Source organism: Phyllobates terribilis, unplaced genomic scaffold (genome assembly GCF_046119375.1).
Source record: "Phyllobates terribilis strain yellow unplaced genomic scaffold, ASM4611937v1 Scaffold_1__5_contigs__length_1240528914, whole genome shotgun sequence".
NCBI classification, from domain to species: domain Eukaryota; kingdom Metazoa; phylum Chordata; class Amphibia; order Anura; family Dendrobatidae; genus Phyllobates; species Phyllobates terribilis.
This window is the reverse complement of record NW_027362761.1, coordinates 452,629,317-452,646,060: the sequence shown is the minus strand read 5'-3', so window position 1 is coordinate 452,646,060 and position 16,744 is coordinate 452,629,317. Positions and strand designations below refer to the sequence as shown.

Here is a 16,744-nt window from a genome sequence, read left to right as displayed (position 1 = left end):
CTTTCTGTCTTGACAATGTGAAAGCAGCAATAACACTTTTTTCCCCTTTTTCTTATCATTAGAGGTTATCTCTTGGGAAGCAATTGCCTTCTTAACAGGTTCTTTTAATCCAACCTCAGTAGAGACCTTTATTAAGTTTTTAAAGAACACTGAAAGCTCTAAACAGGCAATATGACTGCCATCATTCTATATTCTCTGTTCATTTGTGATGACTTTTTACAATAGGAAAATGTTACCACTGATAAAAGGGCAGAAAGAGCAAGGCTGCCTCTGCCTATCCCATGGTACCTCTTGGAAAAAAAATCTTTCTATTATAACAATTCCTTTCACCTAAGGAAGATTAGGAAAAGCAGGTTCTACTTAAAACATTTTTTGTTAGAATCCAAGATAAAAGTGAACATTCGTCTTTACTTTAGTGTTTAGAACAATGCAATACAATAATGAATAAAAAATCCATTGTTCGCATTTATACAGATCGGAAAAGTAAAACTATTCTTCATTATCGCATTTGACATTTTATATCTTTTCCCTGTAAAGTTCCCAAAAAGGATTTGATGTCTAATAAAAAATTCAATATACAACGTACAACAAAACTAGTTAAATTCTGTCCTGATCTGACATCACAACACAAGTTCTCAATCCAAGTAATGATTTTTATCACAAGATTAAAATGTAGAAAATTGCAGGTTTCCTAAATGGAACATCTAATTCTATGCACAAATAAAACTTTATCATTGGATAATGAAATGTTCTGCATATTTCTAGTTCACTCTAAGGGAAAATGTATCAAGATTAGTCAAAGTTTGCAAACAGCAACCAAACAAATTCCAGCTCACATCTTGTGCGGTCTTGGAAATATCAAAGCGTCATCCTCATTGGTTACTTATTGGTACTCCCTCCATTTCCAGTACTTTTGATTAACGCTGTTATTTTAGCGGTGTCTTGTCTTTTTTAATACCTGTACCAGATATCACCAATGTCCCATTAAGGCGAGGTTTAGCATATTTCAAGGTCTGTTCATAGACCGCAATGCCTGGACAGACCACCGGTATCTTGACCCAAATTTACAACCTCATAGACACATATGAGGTTGTAAGTTCAGGTTGGCTGACCTGCTATCGGTCAGAGCATTGCAGTCCCTATATTGACCATGACCGTCTGCCTGGGCCTTATACACCAGTTCATCGTCCATAGTGGGACGAAGGTTTAATGCAGTGATTATCTGTCCACACTAGAAAACATTCTGCACCACAACGGATGCCACTGATCATAAAACTGTTCACATAGCAAATCCTCAAATCAATTTCCCTCAGTTTTTTTGTACTATGCCAAAATATTGACAAAAGGCCAGATATATGTATTTGTCTTAGCATCTAAAAAGTTGTAAAATAAGGAAGACACACCTATATCTTTGGTATATATGACGAACAGAGACACATCAAAGTGTGACTAAAAGGTGACAAAGAAAACCATAATAAAAATCACATTTATAAGAAATCATCTTAAGTCCTTCGGTTATACCATGAAGAAAAATTTAGGTGAATCAAACAAAGTACAAAATATATTTGACCAGGTTCAAACTGGCCCACCGGACAGTTGTCGAATCCCTCGGTGGGTCCCGTCGCAAGGCCAGCACTAACAAGCTTTGGAAGGACCTTTGTTTTAGTCTTATCTATCAAAATCTAAAAGATAGCTAAACCATACTTTACATGGCAAAAAAATAAAAAACCAGAACGCCTAAATTACCATTTTTGGCTGCCACATTTCATAAAAATGTAGTAAAAAGCAATCAAAATGTTATATGTACCCCAAAATGGTATCAATAGGTTCGTAAGCTCAGGGTGAAAAATCCAAGCTCTCACTCATTTACAACAATAAAAAAAACAAAAAAAAAACCTTATGGGTCTCAGAAAATGTTGACAAACAAATTTTCCCCACCGCTAGAATAATAAAAAGAACTGGACAAGCTTAGTATCTCTGTAACTGTACTGAGTAATAGAATCATGATGCCAGATCATATTTATCACACAATGAATGTTGTAAAAACAATACCTAAAAAACAATGGCAAAATTGTGGGGGTTTATTTTGCTGTTTCACCTCACTTGGGATTTGTTTTCCGTTTTCCAGTAGATTGTATGGAAAAGTGAATGGTCTCATTAAAAACTACAAATTATTCTGCAAAAAAAACAAGCCCTCATGTGGCCATGTCAACAGAAAAATAAGAAATTTACGACTGTTAGAACCAAGGAAAAAAAATGAAAGTGCCAAGATTAAACCTTTCCTTGTCATTAAAGGGTTTGACTCATGGTGGCCTGAAAGTGGAAAAAAACCCTCATATATTTACAGTACCTACGGGACCCTTGCAGTCTCCCAGGTCAGCTACCCATGTCTCCCACTTGTGTTCTCGCGTCCTCTAATGTCTCCCACTGGTGTTCTCGCATCCTCTAATGTCTCCCACTGGTGTTCTCGCTTCCTCTTATGTCTCCCACTGGTGTTCTCGCGTCCTCTAATGTCTCCCACTGGTGTTCTCGCTTCCTCTTATGTCTCCCACTGGTGTTCTCGCGTCCTCTAATGTCTCCCACTGGTGTTCTCGCGTCCTCTAATGTCTCCCACTGGTGTTCTCGCTTCCTCTTATAACTTGAACGCCCTGTGACTGCTGTGATCGATCTGTGGCCACACCAGTGACAAAATCGTCACCATTGCATCACTGATTGGATGCAAACCCTGTAACTATCTTCCTCTTCAGCTACTAGAACTTCAAGTCCAAGAATTCAATGAAAATTTATAGATCTTCGCACTCGAAAATTTGCTGAGGTAGTATTTTATTTTCCACTGTAATCAGCACTATTTATAACGTTTCGGTCACAATTGACCTTCATCAGATAAAGATTGATGATTGTGAAATAAAGAGAGATAATGCACATAGACACGCCAGGCAATCAGTGGTAACCTGCTTAGACTGAAGCACAATGTCAAGTGCTTTATCCTGAGTGGGTTACTGCTGATTCCCTGGCGTGTCTACAGTATGTGCATTATTCCTCTTTATTTCACAATCATCAATCTGTTAACTGATGAGGGTCAACTGTGACAGAAACATTCTAAATAATGTAAATTGTAGTAGAATATACAATATCGCTTCAGCAATTTTTTGAGTGAAAAGTTCTTTTTATTACTTACTAAGAGGTGGGACCCCACATAGGCACCTTTTTTCTTCTGGAGTGTCTGATTTTTAGCTGTATGTTTTATATGTGTAGATCTTCAGTTGTAGTTTCCTTCACTGTAAATTGCAGGGCTATTATGATGTAGTGATGGTTTAGCTACAGAACCAGTGCCTGTCCTATCACTTGGTGGTGTCTTCCCCTATAACAGCTGTCTAATCCCACAGTTAATTTTGGCCGTGGCACTCTGACGTAATATAGATACAATGCAAACCCATGTGCATCAAAAAATGGTTGTGGATTCACTATTTTTTCATCCTCCCCTTTCTCCCTAAAAAAAAAGTAATAAAACTGAACTTTACATTGTACTGTATGTAAAATGCTGCTATTATACTAGAACATTAAGCTGATAGTAATATCTGCACAATTAAGTTCACAGAATCAACAGCGCGAGGAGGAGGATGGCCATAGTAAAAAGCTGCACTCCTGTTTGCAATTGACCAGATCAGAGAAAATTCTGATCCAGGCAGACCCTCACGTAGACATGATTTCTAGTGTAAAATGGCTTGAAATTTTGCTAAATTGTTGTTTCTTTGGCGTTTTTATGCCAGTCCCGGCCAGCTCTGCCAACTTGTTAAAAAGAGGACGGTGCTTCATGGGAAGGGGGGTGTCCAGAAAATTGAATATAATACTCCACAACAGTGGTATAAACACAACAGAAATGTAAGCTGGTCCCTGACTGTAGTATATTTCTTGTAGTGGCCCAAGTAAGCTGAGAAATGCACCAAATTACATACGCTGTTTTTACAAACTTTTTTTTTTGTCTCACATACTGTACATGAGGCTTGAGTGACCGAATAAAATTTCCATGTAAAGTAGCAGTAGGGTGGGCTCTATGGAATTAAATCCACATGTAAGGCCACGTTCACACGTTCAGTATTTTACCTCAGTATCTGTAAGCCAAAATGCTTATCATGTAAATGATAAATGCAAAAGTGGTGACGTGTTTCTATTATACTTTTCCTTTGATTGTTCCACTCCTGATTTTGGCTTACAAATACTGAGGGAAAAAACTCACCAAATACTCAATGTGTGAACGCGGCCTAGGTCTTTGGCACACCAGTCCGACACTGTATTTAATAATCTCTGAGCTAACAACATCACAAGCACAACTTCAAGCTATTTGCAAAGGACATGCTGTAAAAAAAGTTCACATTCACTTACATCATAAAAATGGTTTAAAACTCAAACACAAATCATATTAGAATGCTGAGCAATTACTAATACAATAAAATAGCATTATTCACATACAAACTCTTAAAAGCGTAACTGTCCTTTAAGGCTATGTTCACAAGTTGTGGAAAATTTCTAGTGTGTATTTGGTTACAAATCTGCAACGAATCCACAATGAATTGGTATGTTATTTGCAGATTTCATTGTGGATTTGGCTGCAGATTTTACCCTACTCCATATACAGTGCATTGAAAAAGTATTCATACCCTGTGAACTTTTCCACATATTTCACATTAAGATCCACAAACTTAAATGTATATTATTTGGATTTTATGTGATACCAACACAAGCAGCAATTATTTGTGAAGTGTAAAGAAAACATCTTGGTGGGTGGAGTGGGCATGTCTTCACATCACTGGAAGCTGAGTGCCGAGACTTCTGGGGCGCGGTAATTTCGGCACGAGCGCTACACACCTACTCTCTATCTAGGACCCTGCACTATATACAAGACCCACTTTTCCTCCCTTAGGCACACCCCTTCTGAGGAGCCTTGCCATATGACTTAGGATAAAAGCCAAACCAGAATCTCAATTTGCAGACAAGGTGTTTCGGGGTGTGGCCCCTCATCAGTGAAAAGTATGAGATCTGAATTGGCTAGGTGCAAGGCTTAAGACTGGAATCTAAGGGGTAACCTTGCTCCTTGCAGAGATTGAAAAGCCAATTGAGATTCTGGTTTTGCTTTTATCCTAAGTTATATGGCAAGGCTCATTAAAGGGTCAATATTGACTTTTAGGATTCTACTTCCAATAGGTGGCACTAGAGTTCAAGTCGTCTTACTCTCTGAAGAGCCAATTTGCATACTTAATTTCCCAGAGGAGCAAGCATGGCTTGTCACTCTCCACAAGGAGCAAGGTTACCCCTTAGGTGAAGTGTAAAGGAAATGATTCATGGTTTTCTAATTATTTCAAAAATATAAATTTGAAAAGTGTGATGTGTATTTGTATTCAGCCCCCCTCAGTCAATAGTTGGTAGGACCACCTTTCACTGCAATTACTGCTCCAAGTCTTTTGAGGTTTGTGTCTACTAACTTTGAACATCTAGATGATGAAATTTTTGCGCATTCTTCTTTGCAAACTAGCTCTAGCTCAACGAGATTGGATGGAGAGAGTCTGTTAACAGCAATTTTCAAGTCTTGTCACAGATTCTCAATGGAATTTAGGTCTGGACTGCGACTGGACCATTCAAAGACATGAATTTGCTTTGATCTAAATCACTTCATTGTAGCACTGGCAGTATGTTTAGGGTTGTTATCCTGCTGGAAGGGAAACCTACGCTCCAGTCTTAAGTATTTTACAACCTCTAAAAGGTTTTCCTCCAGGATTGCCCTATATTTAACTCCATCCAGCTTCCCATCAACTCTGACCAGCTTTTCTTTCCCTGCTGAAGAAAAGCATCCCCACAGCATGATGCTGCCACCACCATATTTGACAGTGGGGATGGCGTTTTTAGGTTGAGGTGCAGTGTTAGTTTTCCGCCACACATAGCGTTTTGTATTAGCCCCAAAAGTTCAATCTTGGTCTCATCTGACTAGAGCACCTTGTTCCACATGCTATCTGTATCCCCTACATGTTTTTTGCAAACTGCAAACGGGTCTTCTTATGGCTCGATTTCATAATTTGCTTTCTTGCTGCCCCTATTCCATAAAGGCCAGATTTGTGGAGTATACGACTAATAATTGTCCTGTGGAAAGATTGTCACACCTGAGCTGTGGATCTCTGCAGCTCCTCCAGAGTGACCATGGGCCTCTTCGCTACTTCTCCAATTAGTACTCTTCTTGCTTGGGATGTCAGTGTAGGTGGATGGCCATGTCTTGGTAGGTTTGCAGTTGTGACATACATATTTTGTATGATGGATTGAACAGTGCTCCATGAGATGTTTAGAGGTTGGGCTATTTTTTTATAAACTAATCCTGCTTTGCTCTTCTCCACAACGCTATCCCTGACCTGTCTGGTGTGTTCCTTGGTTTTCATGATGGTGTTTGATCCCTAATGTTCCCAGACAAATCTGAGGCCTTTACAGAACAGCTGTAGTTATACGGAGAATAAATTACACACAGGTGGACTCAATTTACTAATTGTGTGACTTCTGGAGTCAATTGGTCACTCTTGATTTTATTTAGGGGTATTCAACCACAATTTTCAGATTTATACTTTTAAAATATTTATAAAACCATATATGATTTCCTTTATACTTTATAAGTACTTGCTATTTTGTGTTGGTATACCACATAAAATCTCAATAAAATACATTTAAAGTTTGTGGGTGTAATGTGAAAAAATGTGGAAAAGTTCATGGGGCATTTTTCGACAACGTGCAATTGGGATTTTGAGAATTGTGCTGTAAATTTATGCAGATTTGCAATGCGGAATCAGAACCAAAAATTTGCAACATAATAAGCTTTTCAGAATAAGCTGTTTTGTGTGTTTACATGAGGAAAATCACTATTTTTTGTCATTATACAGCTCTTGCAAAAATTAAGAGACCACTGAACAGTTTTCTATCGGAAAGCATGGAAAGACTGGTGGAAAGCATGCCAAGACGCATGAAAACTGTGATTAAAAATCATGGTTAGTCCACCAAACATTGATTTCTGAACTGTTCCCGAGTTAAAACATGAGTAATTAGAGGTCTGAAAGCACTGTTTCTTTTTTAGTATTTTGACGCATCATCATTTGCTTCAAATAAATACAAAATTTTTAGCTTTGAATTTCGGAGACATGTTGTCAGTAGTTTATAGACTAAAACAAAAATGTACATTTTACTCAAAAATATACCTATAAAGAGAAAAATCTGAGAAACTGAAAATTTTGCAGTAGTCTCTTAATTTTTGCCAGAGCTGGATGACTAGCATCTTTCATTTTTCACCATTTTGCCCTCTGAAGTCTCTCTCTATCTAAATTTCAATTGTCTCTGAGCTAGTAAGTGGAGACTAGCTGCTATTATATCTCCTGTACACACAGAGAAAGGAGAAACAATACAAAAATAACATCTGTGAAAGGAAATAGTATGCGAACCTTTAAAGGGGTTGTTCACTACATTTTATTAACCCCCCAAAGTATTCTCCCGGGGGCCCTAAGTGGTTTTGTAATTACCTTGCGGTGCAGTTACTGTCTGTGAGTGGCGCTATCTGTGACCGCTCACAGGCATCACATGACCCCCGGCTGCAGCCGGCTCTGACATCCACTGATGTCACGTCATGATTCCGGATGCATCCGGGGGTCTCTCTCTTCTGCGTTCCACCGGTGAATGCTGGGTGGTGGGCAGGGTTACCCCGCACATCACACCCGGCATCCACCGCACGCTCTCCCTCTCCCCATTCATTGGGAAAGCACGCGGTGGATGCTGGGTGTGACGAGGGAGTAACCCCACCCACAACCCAGCATCCACCGTGGGGACCGCGTCACTGATGTCACGCCTCACTTGACGTGACATCAGTGGCGGGTCACGTGATGCCTGTGAGCGGCCCGTGGTAGCGCCGCTCACAGGCAGTATCTGCAACACAAGGTAATTACAAAATCCCTCGGGGGTCCCGGAGAAATACATTGGGAGGGGTAATAAAAAGTTGTGAACAACTTGTTAAGTCTGGTGTTTTCTATCAATGGGTTGAAAAACAATTATCTATCAAAGTTTGATCTTTACAAAACATGTTTGTAGAAGTTGATCATTACATAAACAAAGCTTCTTTAATCTGATTATCTTTATCTACTTCTGTGACTTGTGTGAAAATCGGATGTAATTTTAGGTCAAATGTAGAAATATGAAAAATTTTGAAGGGTGCACAATCTCCCAAACACCACTGTACTTAACAGTACCAAGGAATATCCCATGTGAATATAGTCCTGTAACACGACCACAATTCATATACATTATGACAAATTTCATATGACTACAGGTAACATATTACCTTGCACCTTTCCTTTTATTTCTGGATAACAGGATAGAAACAGGGTTTCTGAAGTGGTCTTCTCCACTTTTTTTTCAAGCCACAAAAAAAGGTCAATAAACGATGACAGGTATTTCAGTTGACTCAGCTGTAAGGGGGCATCTAGAGCTTTTTTCCGCTGATCCTCTGTATTCAGGGCTAAAAATAGAAAATCTTATTTTATAATACAGTAAATGAACCTGTTTGGTGCCAATATTATGGGCATCTTCCTCCGTACGAGTGCACACAATGATGAAGCCCAATACTGGACCTGTCAACAAACCGCTAGGTGGAGGAGTTGGATAAAGTTTGCTTATGCAAGCCAGAGCACTTGCTGGGTTTGGAACTGCCTTTGTGGCGCCCCTGAGGGTTCGACCGCCACAGGAATGCTGCACTTCTTCAATGGAGTGTGGTGTTCCTCCTCTGAGGTAAGCCTGGTGTGATGGTAGTGATCTAGCCTTTTGCATCCAACACCACATTTCTACCAGAGGGAGCTAGTATGCACTAGGTGCTGCTCCCCTGGTTACAGGGAGACTGGGGAACACAAAGTGGTAGGAACCAGTTAGTGGGTGTGGGTGGAGGAACAGTTAGTCAGTGACACTTCTAATTTCATATTTAATAGAATGCCATCTTTGATCTTGGTCTTTTCTGATAGTCTTTTGCTCCTTCAGTCCTTTTTGGGCTCTGGCAGTTTGTCTGTCAAGTGGTCCGTCCTTTGTCTAGCCTTTGCTAGTCTGTCGGCTGTCACTGTGCTGTCAAAATACTGTGTGTAATGTGACTTCCCTCCGGGAGCGCAGATCCTGTGTGGGCCTGCACCGGCATGGGACACAGCCCTCGTACCCTGATCTTGGGACGAGAGGGAGGTTGCAGGCGTAGGAATGTCTCAACCCGGCCGAGGACCAGGATCAAGAAGGCCCGGGAGCTTTAGAGTGTGGCTCCCTAGCAAATGGGTCCCGGGGAGGATGCAGACGGAGCGGAGCACGTCACCTGTCCTCGCCTACCTGATCTATTCAGAGGGATACCGGCTGCAAGAGGGGTACCGACACCCGACCTCGTACTCTACGTCCAGGACGGGAAAGCCCGGTTAGGCCCTGAGGATCCCACCGGGCGTCGGATGGAGAGGAATTGCCACCTGACCCCTACACCTGAGAGGAGCTCAGAGGGAGACCCGGTCTATTTACACACGCACAGACGGGAAAAGGTGAAGTCTGTAGTGCAGGAACACTCTGGTGCAGGGTCGCTACCAAACACTGGACTTCCTCGGAGGTAGTCGGACCCCCGTCCCTGGTGGCCGCAGGACTCCGCGAGGAGCAGGGAGTCGCCTTCCCGCTAACATCTCTGAGTGAGTAAAGCCTTGGAAGTTCACCCCTATGGCCTCCGGACAGTTCATTACGCGCCATACCACGCGACACGGTGCCCGTACTCCCCGCACTACTACCCCCCCTTCATCCTGTCTTGCCTGCCCTGAGGCCTTGCTCCGCCTGTGGGGAGCAGTGAGAACTTTAGCCGCCATGACACCAGGCCTCAGCGGACTGTAGCGGCGCTGGTGGCCCTTCACCAGACACCACAGGTGGCGTAGTCGTTAATCAGCCACTCAACCCGGAATAGCCCACACCATCTCTTTCTAATGTGACGGCCCTGAGCACGGGTCGGGCCCACGCCACGGCTGCATCCCATCTCTTCAACACAGGGCCCGACACCGAGTCCCCCAACACCCATGGTAAAACACGGGCTTTCTGAGTAGAGGCGTCACAACCTTCAGTTGTGACGCTCACAGCCCTCCCTGGGAAATGGGGTACTCGGAGCCGGGTCAGATGTTGGGGAGGCAGTCGTGGCCTGGACCCGTTCCGTGCCCAGGGCCATCACATGTAAGTAATGGGCTATCAGGGTTGAGTGGTATTATCGACTACGCCACCTGTGGTGTCTGGTGATGCGCCACCAGCGCTGCTAGCAGTCCTCTGAGGCTGGATGTAGTGGCAGCAGGCGATGTTATAACTCCCCACAGGCAGAGCAGGGCCTCAGGGCAGATGTGACAGGAGGATGGGGAGAGTAGTCCTGGGTCACTCAGGTGCTGTGTGGTGCAGTGCAGAAATGAAGGAACCAGAGGCCATAGGGATAGTCTTCCAGGTCTTTTACTCACAGTTCTTTTAAGCAGCGGCAAGGCTTCTCCCTGTTCCTCACGGATCACTGTGGCCACCAGGGATGAGGGCTCAGCGCACCCAAGGAATTCAGGTACCTCGATCAGGACCCTCCGAGTGTTCCTAACAGTCCCCTTTGAACCTCTCCTGTGTGTGTGCGTGCAAAGGCTGGGTCCCACTGGATAAACGCAGGTAGAGGGGTACAGGTGGCGTAGGCCGCTCCGTCTGTATCCCTCCCGGGATCCACTAAGCCTCCGGGCTTTTCTGACTGAGACATGAAGTAACAAAGTCAGATATCGGGGGCCGGTCACCCCTCTTGCAGCAGGAGTCCCTCTGGCCAGGCCAGAATGGAGAGTACAGGTGGTGTACACCGCTCCTTCCGTGCTCCCTGGGATCCTTTTGCTTGTGGAGCTGTCACTAAAGCTCCCAACCTTCTCAAGCAAGGGAACTTGACCGGGGTAGAGACTCTGTTAACTCCTTCCCGCTCCTCGTGTCAAGGTCAGGGCACGAGGACCGTGTATCTTCAGCACACTGCAGGCTCCTACACAAGGCCACTGACAGCTGCAAAGATCACAATCAAAGAACCTTGTGCTTAAGATGGCTGACTATTATATATCAAATTATGTGTGTAAACTAAAACGGCGTTCTACCCTTCACCCACTACATGGTTCCCCTAACTTTTGGTTCCCCTCACTTGTGATCCTGCTGAGGCAGCACTATGGTGCATATTTGCCTCCCATAGGTCAGGAGTGTGTAGTGTTCAATGTAGATTCAGGGTCCTGACCAGTGCACCTTCCTTACCTGGGTGAGGAGACACTACACCTGCTGACAGGCTGCAGTATCCCCCCTTGTGGCGACTGAACCCTCAGGGGCGCCACACCTTCACTTGCCATTAGGGTCTATTTCTTATGGAATAAGTAAAAACCAAGCCTATTTTACCTTATTAATGATATATACTGTGTGTGCAATAAACAAATAACGTTTATAGTGTAATTGTAAGTAGACATTCACATTCTAAAAAGAGGGTGGAGGAGGAAGGAACCCTAGTCTGACACTGGTGGGATAAGGTGTAGATAACATATAGGCTAAAACTGAATAAAGTTGGTAAAGTTATTAATCATCTGTCACATTGAGAATAAAAAACAATTGTACTAGCTTCCTTAGACAATGGTGCAGGAAGTCTCGTCATCCAGACAATAAAAATGCGTTACCAGAGGAGTCATGTATAGGAGCTGAATTTTTTTGATGGAAAACACTGGCATAATCAAAAGGCTTCTGCACGCCCTAAGGAATCCAATTTAAGATTAAATTCTCAGAGTATATTTGTAGACACTACTTCATCTTGAAGCAAATTCCAAAGTCTGATTACTTTTTTGGGAGAGGAAAAGCTTTCTTGTTAGAAACTTGAACCTTTGCTTGACCCACAATACGTTAGATATCTTCCTTTTCTTAGATTTCACTTCTGCACTAACAAGACCTCATTTGTTTCCCTGTATTCACAATTTATATTTATACACTAAAACCCATAGTCTGTCTCCGGATTTTATTTTTTTTCTAAATGAAACCTGGTTATTCGGGTTAAAAACAATTCAGGGGTCATCTGTTCCTTGGACCTATACAATTATAATTTGTCCAGAATGGTGTTCGATATAATTTGCAGTGAGGATATGGCAACTAGTAATATCACAAAATACATTTACACAGCACTGGTTTACTGCCATTGCCCATAACAACTGCAACATACAAGAAAATGATTTCAAGACCACAGAGGGCAAAAAGCAAAGTACTGTGATGGAATTGAATTCACCAGCTCAACTAATACAGTTTTATGGCTATTGTTGGATTATCATCCAATAATGAGTTGTAGTTCTACAACCGCCAGAGGGCAAAATGCGTTCCTCCGCTCATTAGAACTGTGCAATTTGGGTCAAAGTAGTAACTATAGTGATAGTCGTTTTATTACTACGTAATGTGGTAGAAATGTTGCCAGTGTAATCTGTATTTAGCTCAAGCGCAAAAAATGATAACCAAATTGCCCAAATGAAGAGAACATACAGAATAGCCTCTTACAGATTTACAGATCTGTGAAATTGGATAGAATCCTATGGAATGATGGAGGCAGCAGAGCAAGTAACTGCCATGAAATCTGCAGCCTTCAACTAATAATAAAAGACTACATGTGCTCTCACATGTTCCTATAACTAACTATAACAGTTTTGGCTTCTGAGCAGATCTTCTTAGGTATGAAGCTGAAGTTGCAAACATTGCTGGACTTTTTGGAATATGGAATGGTCTTCTGGCTATCCGATCAAAGTTATAAATACGGAGATTTTTCTCTTGCTCTCTTCTACCTCTTAACCCTCTTTACATCCACCATGACACCAATTGTTCATTATGCCCACTTCGAATTTTACGACAGAACAGGGCATTATTGCAATCGGCATATTTCTGGGAGCTCGCTTACGGTCCAGATTACATTCACCAAAAATAACAGTTTAGGAGGAAGCAATAAAACATAGTAAAGTACAATTTTTAGTTACAACACAAAAAGACTGATTTGTCAATTATCCCAATTATGTGTCAGGAAAACTTGCCAAGGCTACTTTTATCACATGTTGGGTCATGATCCAAAGCTGCTAAATACAAGTAAAACATTGGTATATTACACCAAATATATTAATTGGAACAACATACCCATAAGTAAAGTAACTGATATACATAGGAATAGTAATAACAAGAACAAATATAAGCCCTACTATACTACCCTATATAAAGGATAAACAGCTGAACTTTTTATTATTACTTTGTGAGTATTTTCCATTTTCAGAACAGAAATATATCGCATCCTGGACTGCCCACAATTCCCACTCCTCCCTCTGATAAAAAGTTGCCTTCTCTGACGGACGCTGGGGCCAGTCAGACAATTCACAGGAGCGGGAGCCACTCCCCATCTTTGCTAATAGAGGAGGGTCCTGAGCATTGGATTTGCCTTTAGGATGTCCATTTTCCCGATGTTGGAATATGGAGTTGGGTTGACTTTATGAGACTGGACTTTTATGCCTGGAAAAAAATACACATCTCATTTCCTGAATTTTAAGTCCATGTAGATAACTTTACGACCAATGAGCAACTTACAAGTGTCTCGAAAAACACTCAGGCTACGTTTTTTAAGCAGATGCTCATCCGCAATTGTGGAGTACCTTCGGCTAATTGTGTAACATAATAGGTCATAGTCCTATCAACCTCTCTTTCTTCTTCCTTACTTTCATGTTCTACCCTCTATCCTCTACTTCTTATATATCCCATTTTTCTTATTGTTTTGTTTTCGTTTTAATTCTACTGTGTTGGTGTTAAATTCCAAAGTCTGGTTTGTATTAGCTATAACATGACTTTTGTAAAATACTGAAGTTACATGTGGTATTTCACACTTGTTATCTTGATAAAACAGAATAAAACATTTGCAAGAGACTAGACTTTTAAAGAGAAGGGTCTGGCCGGCTACGTCAGTAGTCAATGTCCACCGAACCAGAGACTGGATCAGTAGGCCCAGCGTGACCTCATGCGTGCACTGCAATGATGACACAGCAGCAGGATAACAGTAGAAGTGGCAGGGATGCCGGCAGTGAGGAGTTTTATAGCAGTTTTATAGGGCAATGGTCGGGCGGCCAAAGTCTACCGGTGTGGCTGGTGAACCAGGGTCCTGCAAATCTATTTGCTGAACTCTATTAATGAGATTTGTGTCACAGCTCCCATAGTATAAAAAGCCAGAATGGGGAAGCTTATTCACAAAAGGCGGTAGTGGTTGTAAACTTGCTTTATTTCAGAAAACAGAAACACAAACCCAAGGAAGGAATCAGGTTTGATGACAAAATAACATTCCTTGTGGTATGAGATGTAGATTCATGTAGCTGCAATTTCCTGACAGACTGAAAAAGCAGAAATGACAGAAGCGTGTGCACTGCAGAGGGACATGAGAGCGTGGTCTAGAAAGGATCCAGTAGAGCAGTTCAGGAACCAGACGTAGAAACCAAGAGACAAGACTGGAGTGTAGTCATAGTTAGGAACAGCCAGGAGTCCGGACAAGGTGGTCTGAGGCAGAGTCCTCTGAGACAGATGGCCAGGCAGGACTAGTTACAGTTTTGTGGTCTTTACTAGTGTTGAGCGAATTTGTTCGGCATTTCAAATGCGTGTTCGTGTTCGGGGTTCCGACTTGTTTGCGCCAAAAAAAAAAATCGGCTCCACCCATGAACATCCCTGATTTGCCACACTGTCATGAAGCCAACACAAATTTGAAATGCTGAACAAATTCGCTCAACACTAGTCTTTACATCCACATTTACTTTGCAAATAACTGTCCTAAAATGTGCCAATTTTTTTGCAGAAACTGTTCGATAGATTTGATGTATTTGTAGAAGGTCCAGTCTATGTTTACACCACCTGTGTTGTATGAGACCAGGCTCTTTTCATGTGAAGCAATGTTTTTTTTTTCACAAATAACATATTTAATTTCCCAAAGGAGCATGCACGGCGTATATAAGTCTCACTCTGGCATGCCAGGCCTGGCCTGTCACTCTCCACAAGAATAAACATTACCCCTTAGACTCCAGTCAGAAGCCTCTCACACAGCCAAATCAGATGTCACACTTTGCACTGATGTTTGCAAATTGACATTCTGGTTTTGGCTTTTATCCAAAGTCATACTGCAAGGCTCGTTAAAGGGTCAATAGTGACTTGCATGATTGCTACTTCCAATAGGTGACACTATAGTTCTAGTCCTCTTTCTCTCTGAAGAGGCAATTTGCATATTTTTTCACAAAGACACACTTTAGACATGGAAAACCCACAGAAAGTGTCTAAAACACATAATAAATGTAGTGGAATGCAAGTAAGACAGTTATTTTTCTAGCAGACAGCACCATAATTCTCACGTATTTGGCGAAGAAAATCTCCCAAACGGTGTGGTATAAAATTACTGCAGAAAAAAAATGCAGTAAATGTGCATGTACCCCGACACCAACAAGAAAACAACTACTTCTAGTGCTGCTATTACCACTACTGCTAGGATTAGAAAAGAAATACGCCTTTCTTCTGTGTTTGGGGTTGTTGCTCAGACTCATTCACTTCAGTTGAGCCTAGCTGCAATACCAGACACAACCTTTGGATCACAAGTGGTGCTGTCTTTTCCTTTTTGCATGTACTATAACACGGCTGTGATACTTTAGGCCTTTTTCAGGGTCATATTTTGTATTCTGTCACATTTTTTGCTTTGCACGCCCACCAATAATATGCATTCTAATATACTTGACCTTTTTGAAACATCGCCATTCGCATTGCCCTGCAGATTGTCTTTACCGTGCAAAAATATTTACATTTTGGATCTCGTCAGTAATGTTTTTAGCTTTAGATTAGAACACCATCAATCAATTCAAAGGACGCTGCCAATTAATTTGGAAACCACTTAACAGAAAAGTGATGATATAGAATTTCATACAAAATAATGCTGTAGCATCATCCATTTCCAAGCACTTTAGTAAAAGCTGGTATTAAATCAGCAAGCCAGTGAATTCAAATCATGTTAACCACGGTGCCACATCGCCTTTTCTTGCAATTAAGAGTCAAGAATGTGCGTTTCCATGGAGAACGCTCCATTTTTTTCCTGACTTCATAGTTCTGGGTTGCATGTGCACTCAGCAAATAAGGTGTTAAGTATGTAATATGTTTGACCCCTTCAAAGCAGAAGTGGGCTGCAAAGCATTACCCCTGCACTCAAGTGGATAATGGCTTTGTAGTGGTTGTAGAACACCACATGATAAGCCGTGACAGAGGAAATCAAACTAGTTCATTTCAGACGTACAAGAATCCGCCAATCCACCATTGCTATGTCTAATGCTCAATGTCTCATATGCAACTTGGCAGTATCTGAAAATACTTGGGAGGAGGGGGGGGGGGGGGAGCAAAAAAAAGGAAAAAGAAATAAAGGTTAATTAATCGACTTAAAACAACCATAAATGCCAAATTACGAACAATAAAATGTTGCGGGGAAAAATGTAACTTTGGTCGGACTACAATGGAAAAGGAGGCTGTTTAATAAAAGAAAAGCAATTTAACTGGGCTATTTTGAATTTGAAGACATTAAGGGGTACATTTTCCAAGCAGTGCATGGGGAGTTACGTGCGCAAATCCCATTAACATTAATGTGTTCCTTTGCTCTCAATGATATTAAGTTTTAAGT

General features: G+C 41.7%; 1 protein-coding gene across 8 annotated transcripts in view; it reads right to left on the bottom strand.

The window, feature by feature from the left end:
- The window catches only part of KIAA0825 (KIAA0825 ortholog), a 580,812-nt gene that overhangs the window by 482,527 nt on the left and 81,541 nt on the right, over positions 1 to 16,744 (bottom strand). For 7 of the 8 annotated variants that reach the window (XM_073678443.1, XM_073678463.1, XM_073678435.1 and 4 more), the window contains exon 5: positions 8,357 to 8,533. The exons of the other annotated variant lie outside the window; for it this stretch is intronic. In XM_073678443.1, the coding sequence (XP_073534544.1) occupies positions 8,357 to 8,533 (177 nt within the window). The remainder of the gene's footprint in view (positions 1 to 8,356; positions 8,534 to 16,744) is intronic. 8 annotated transcript variants of the gene reach the window in all.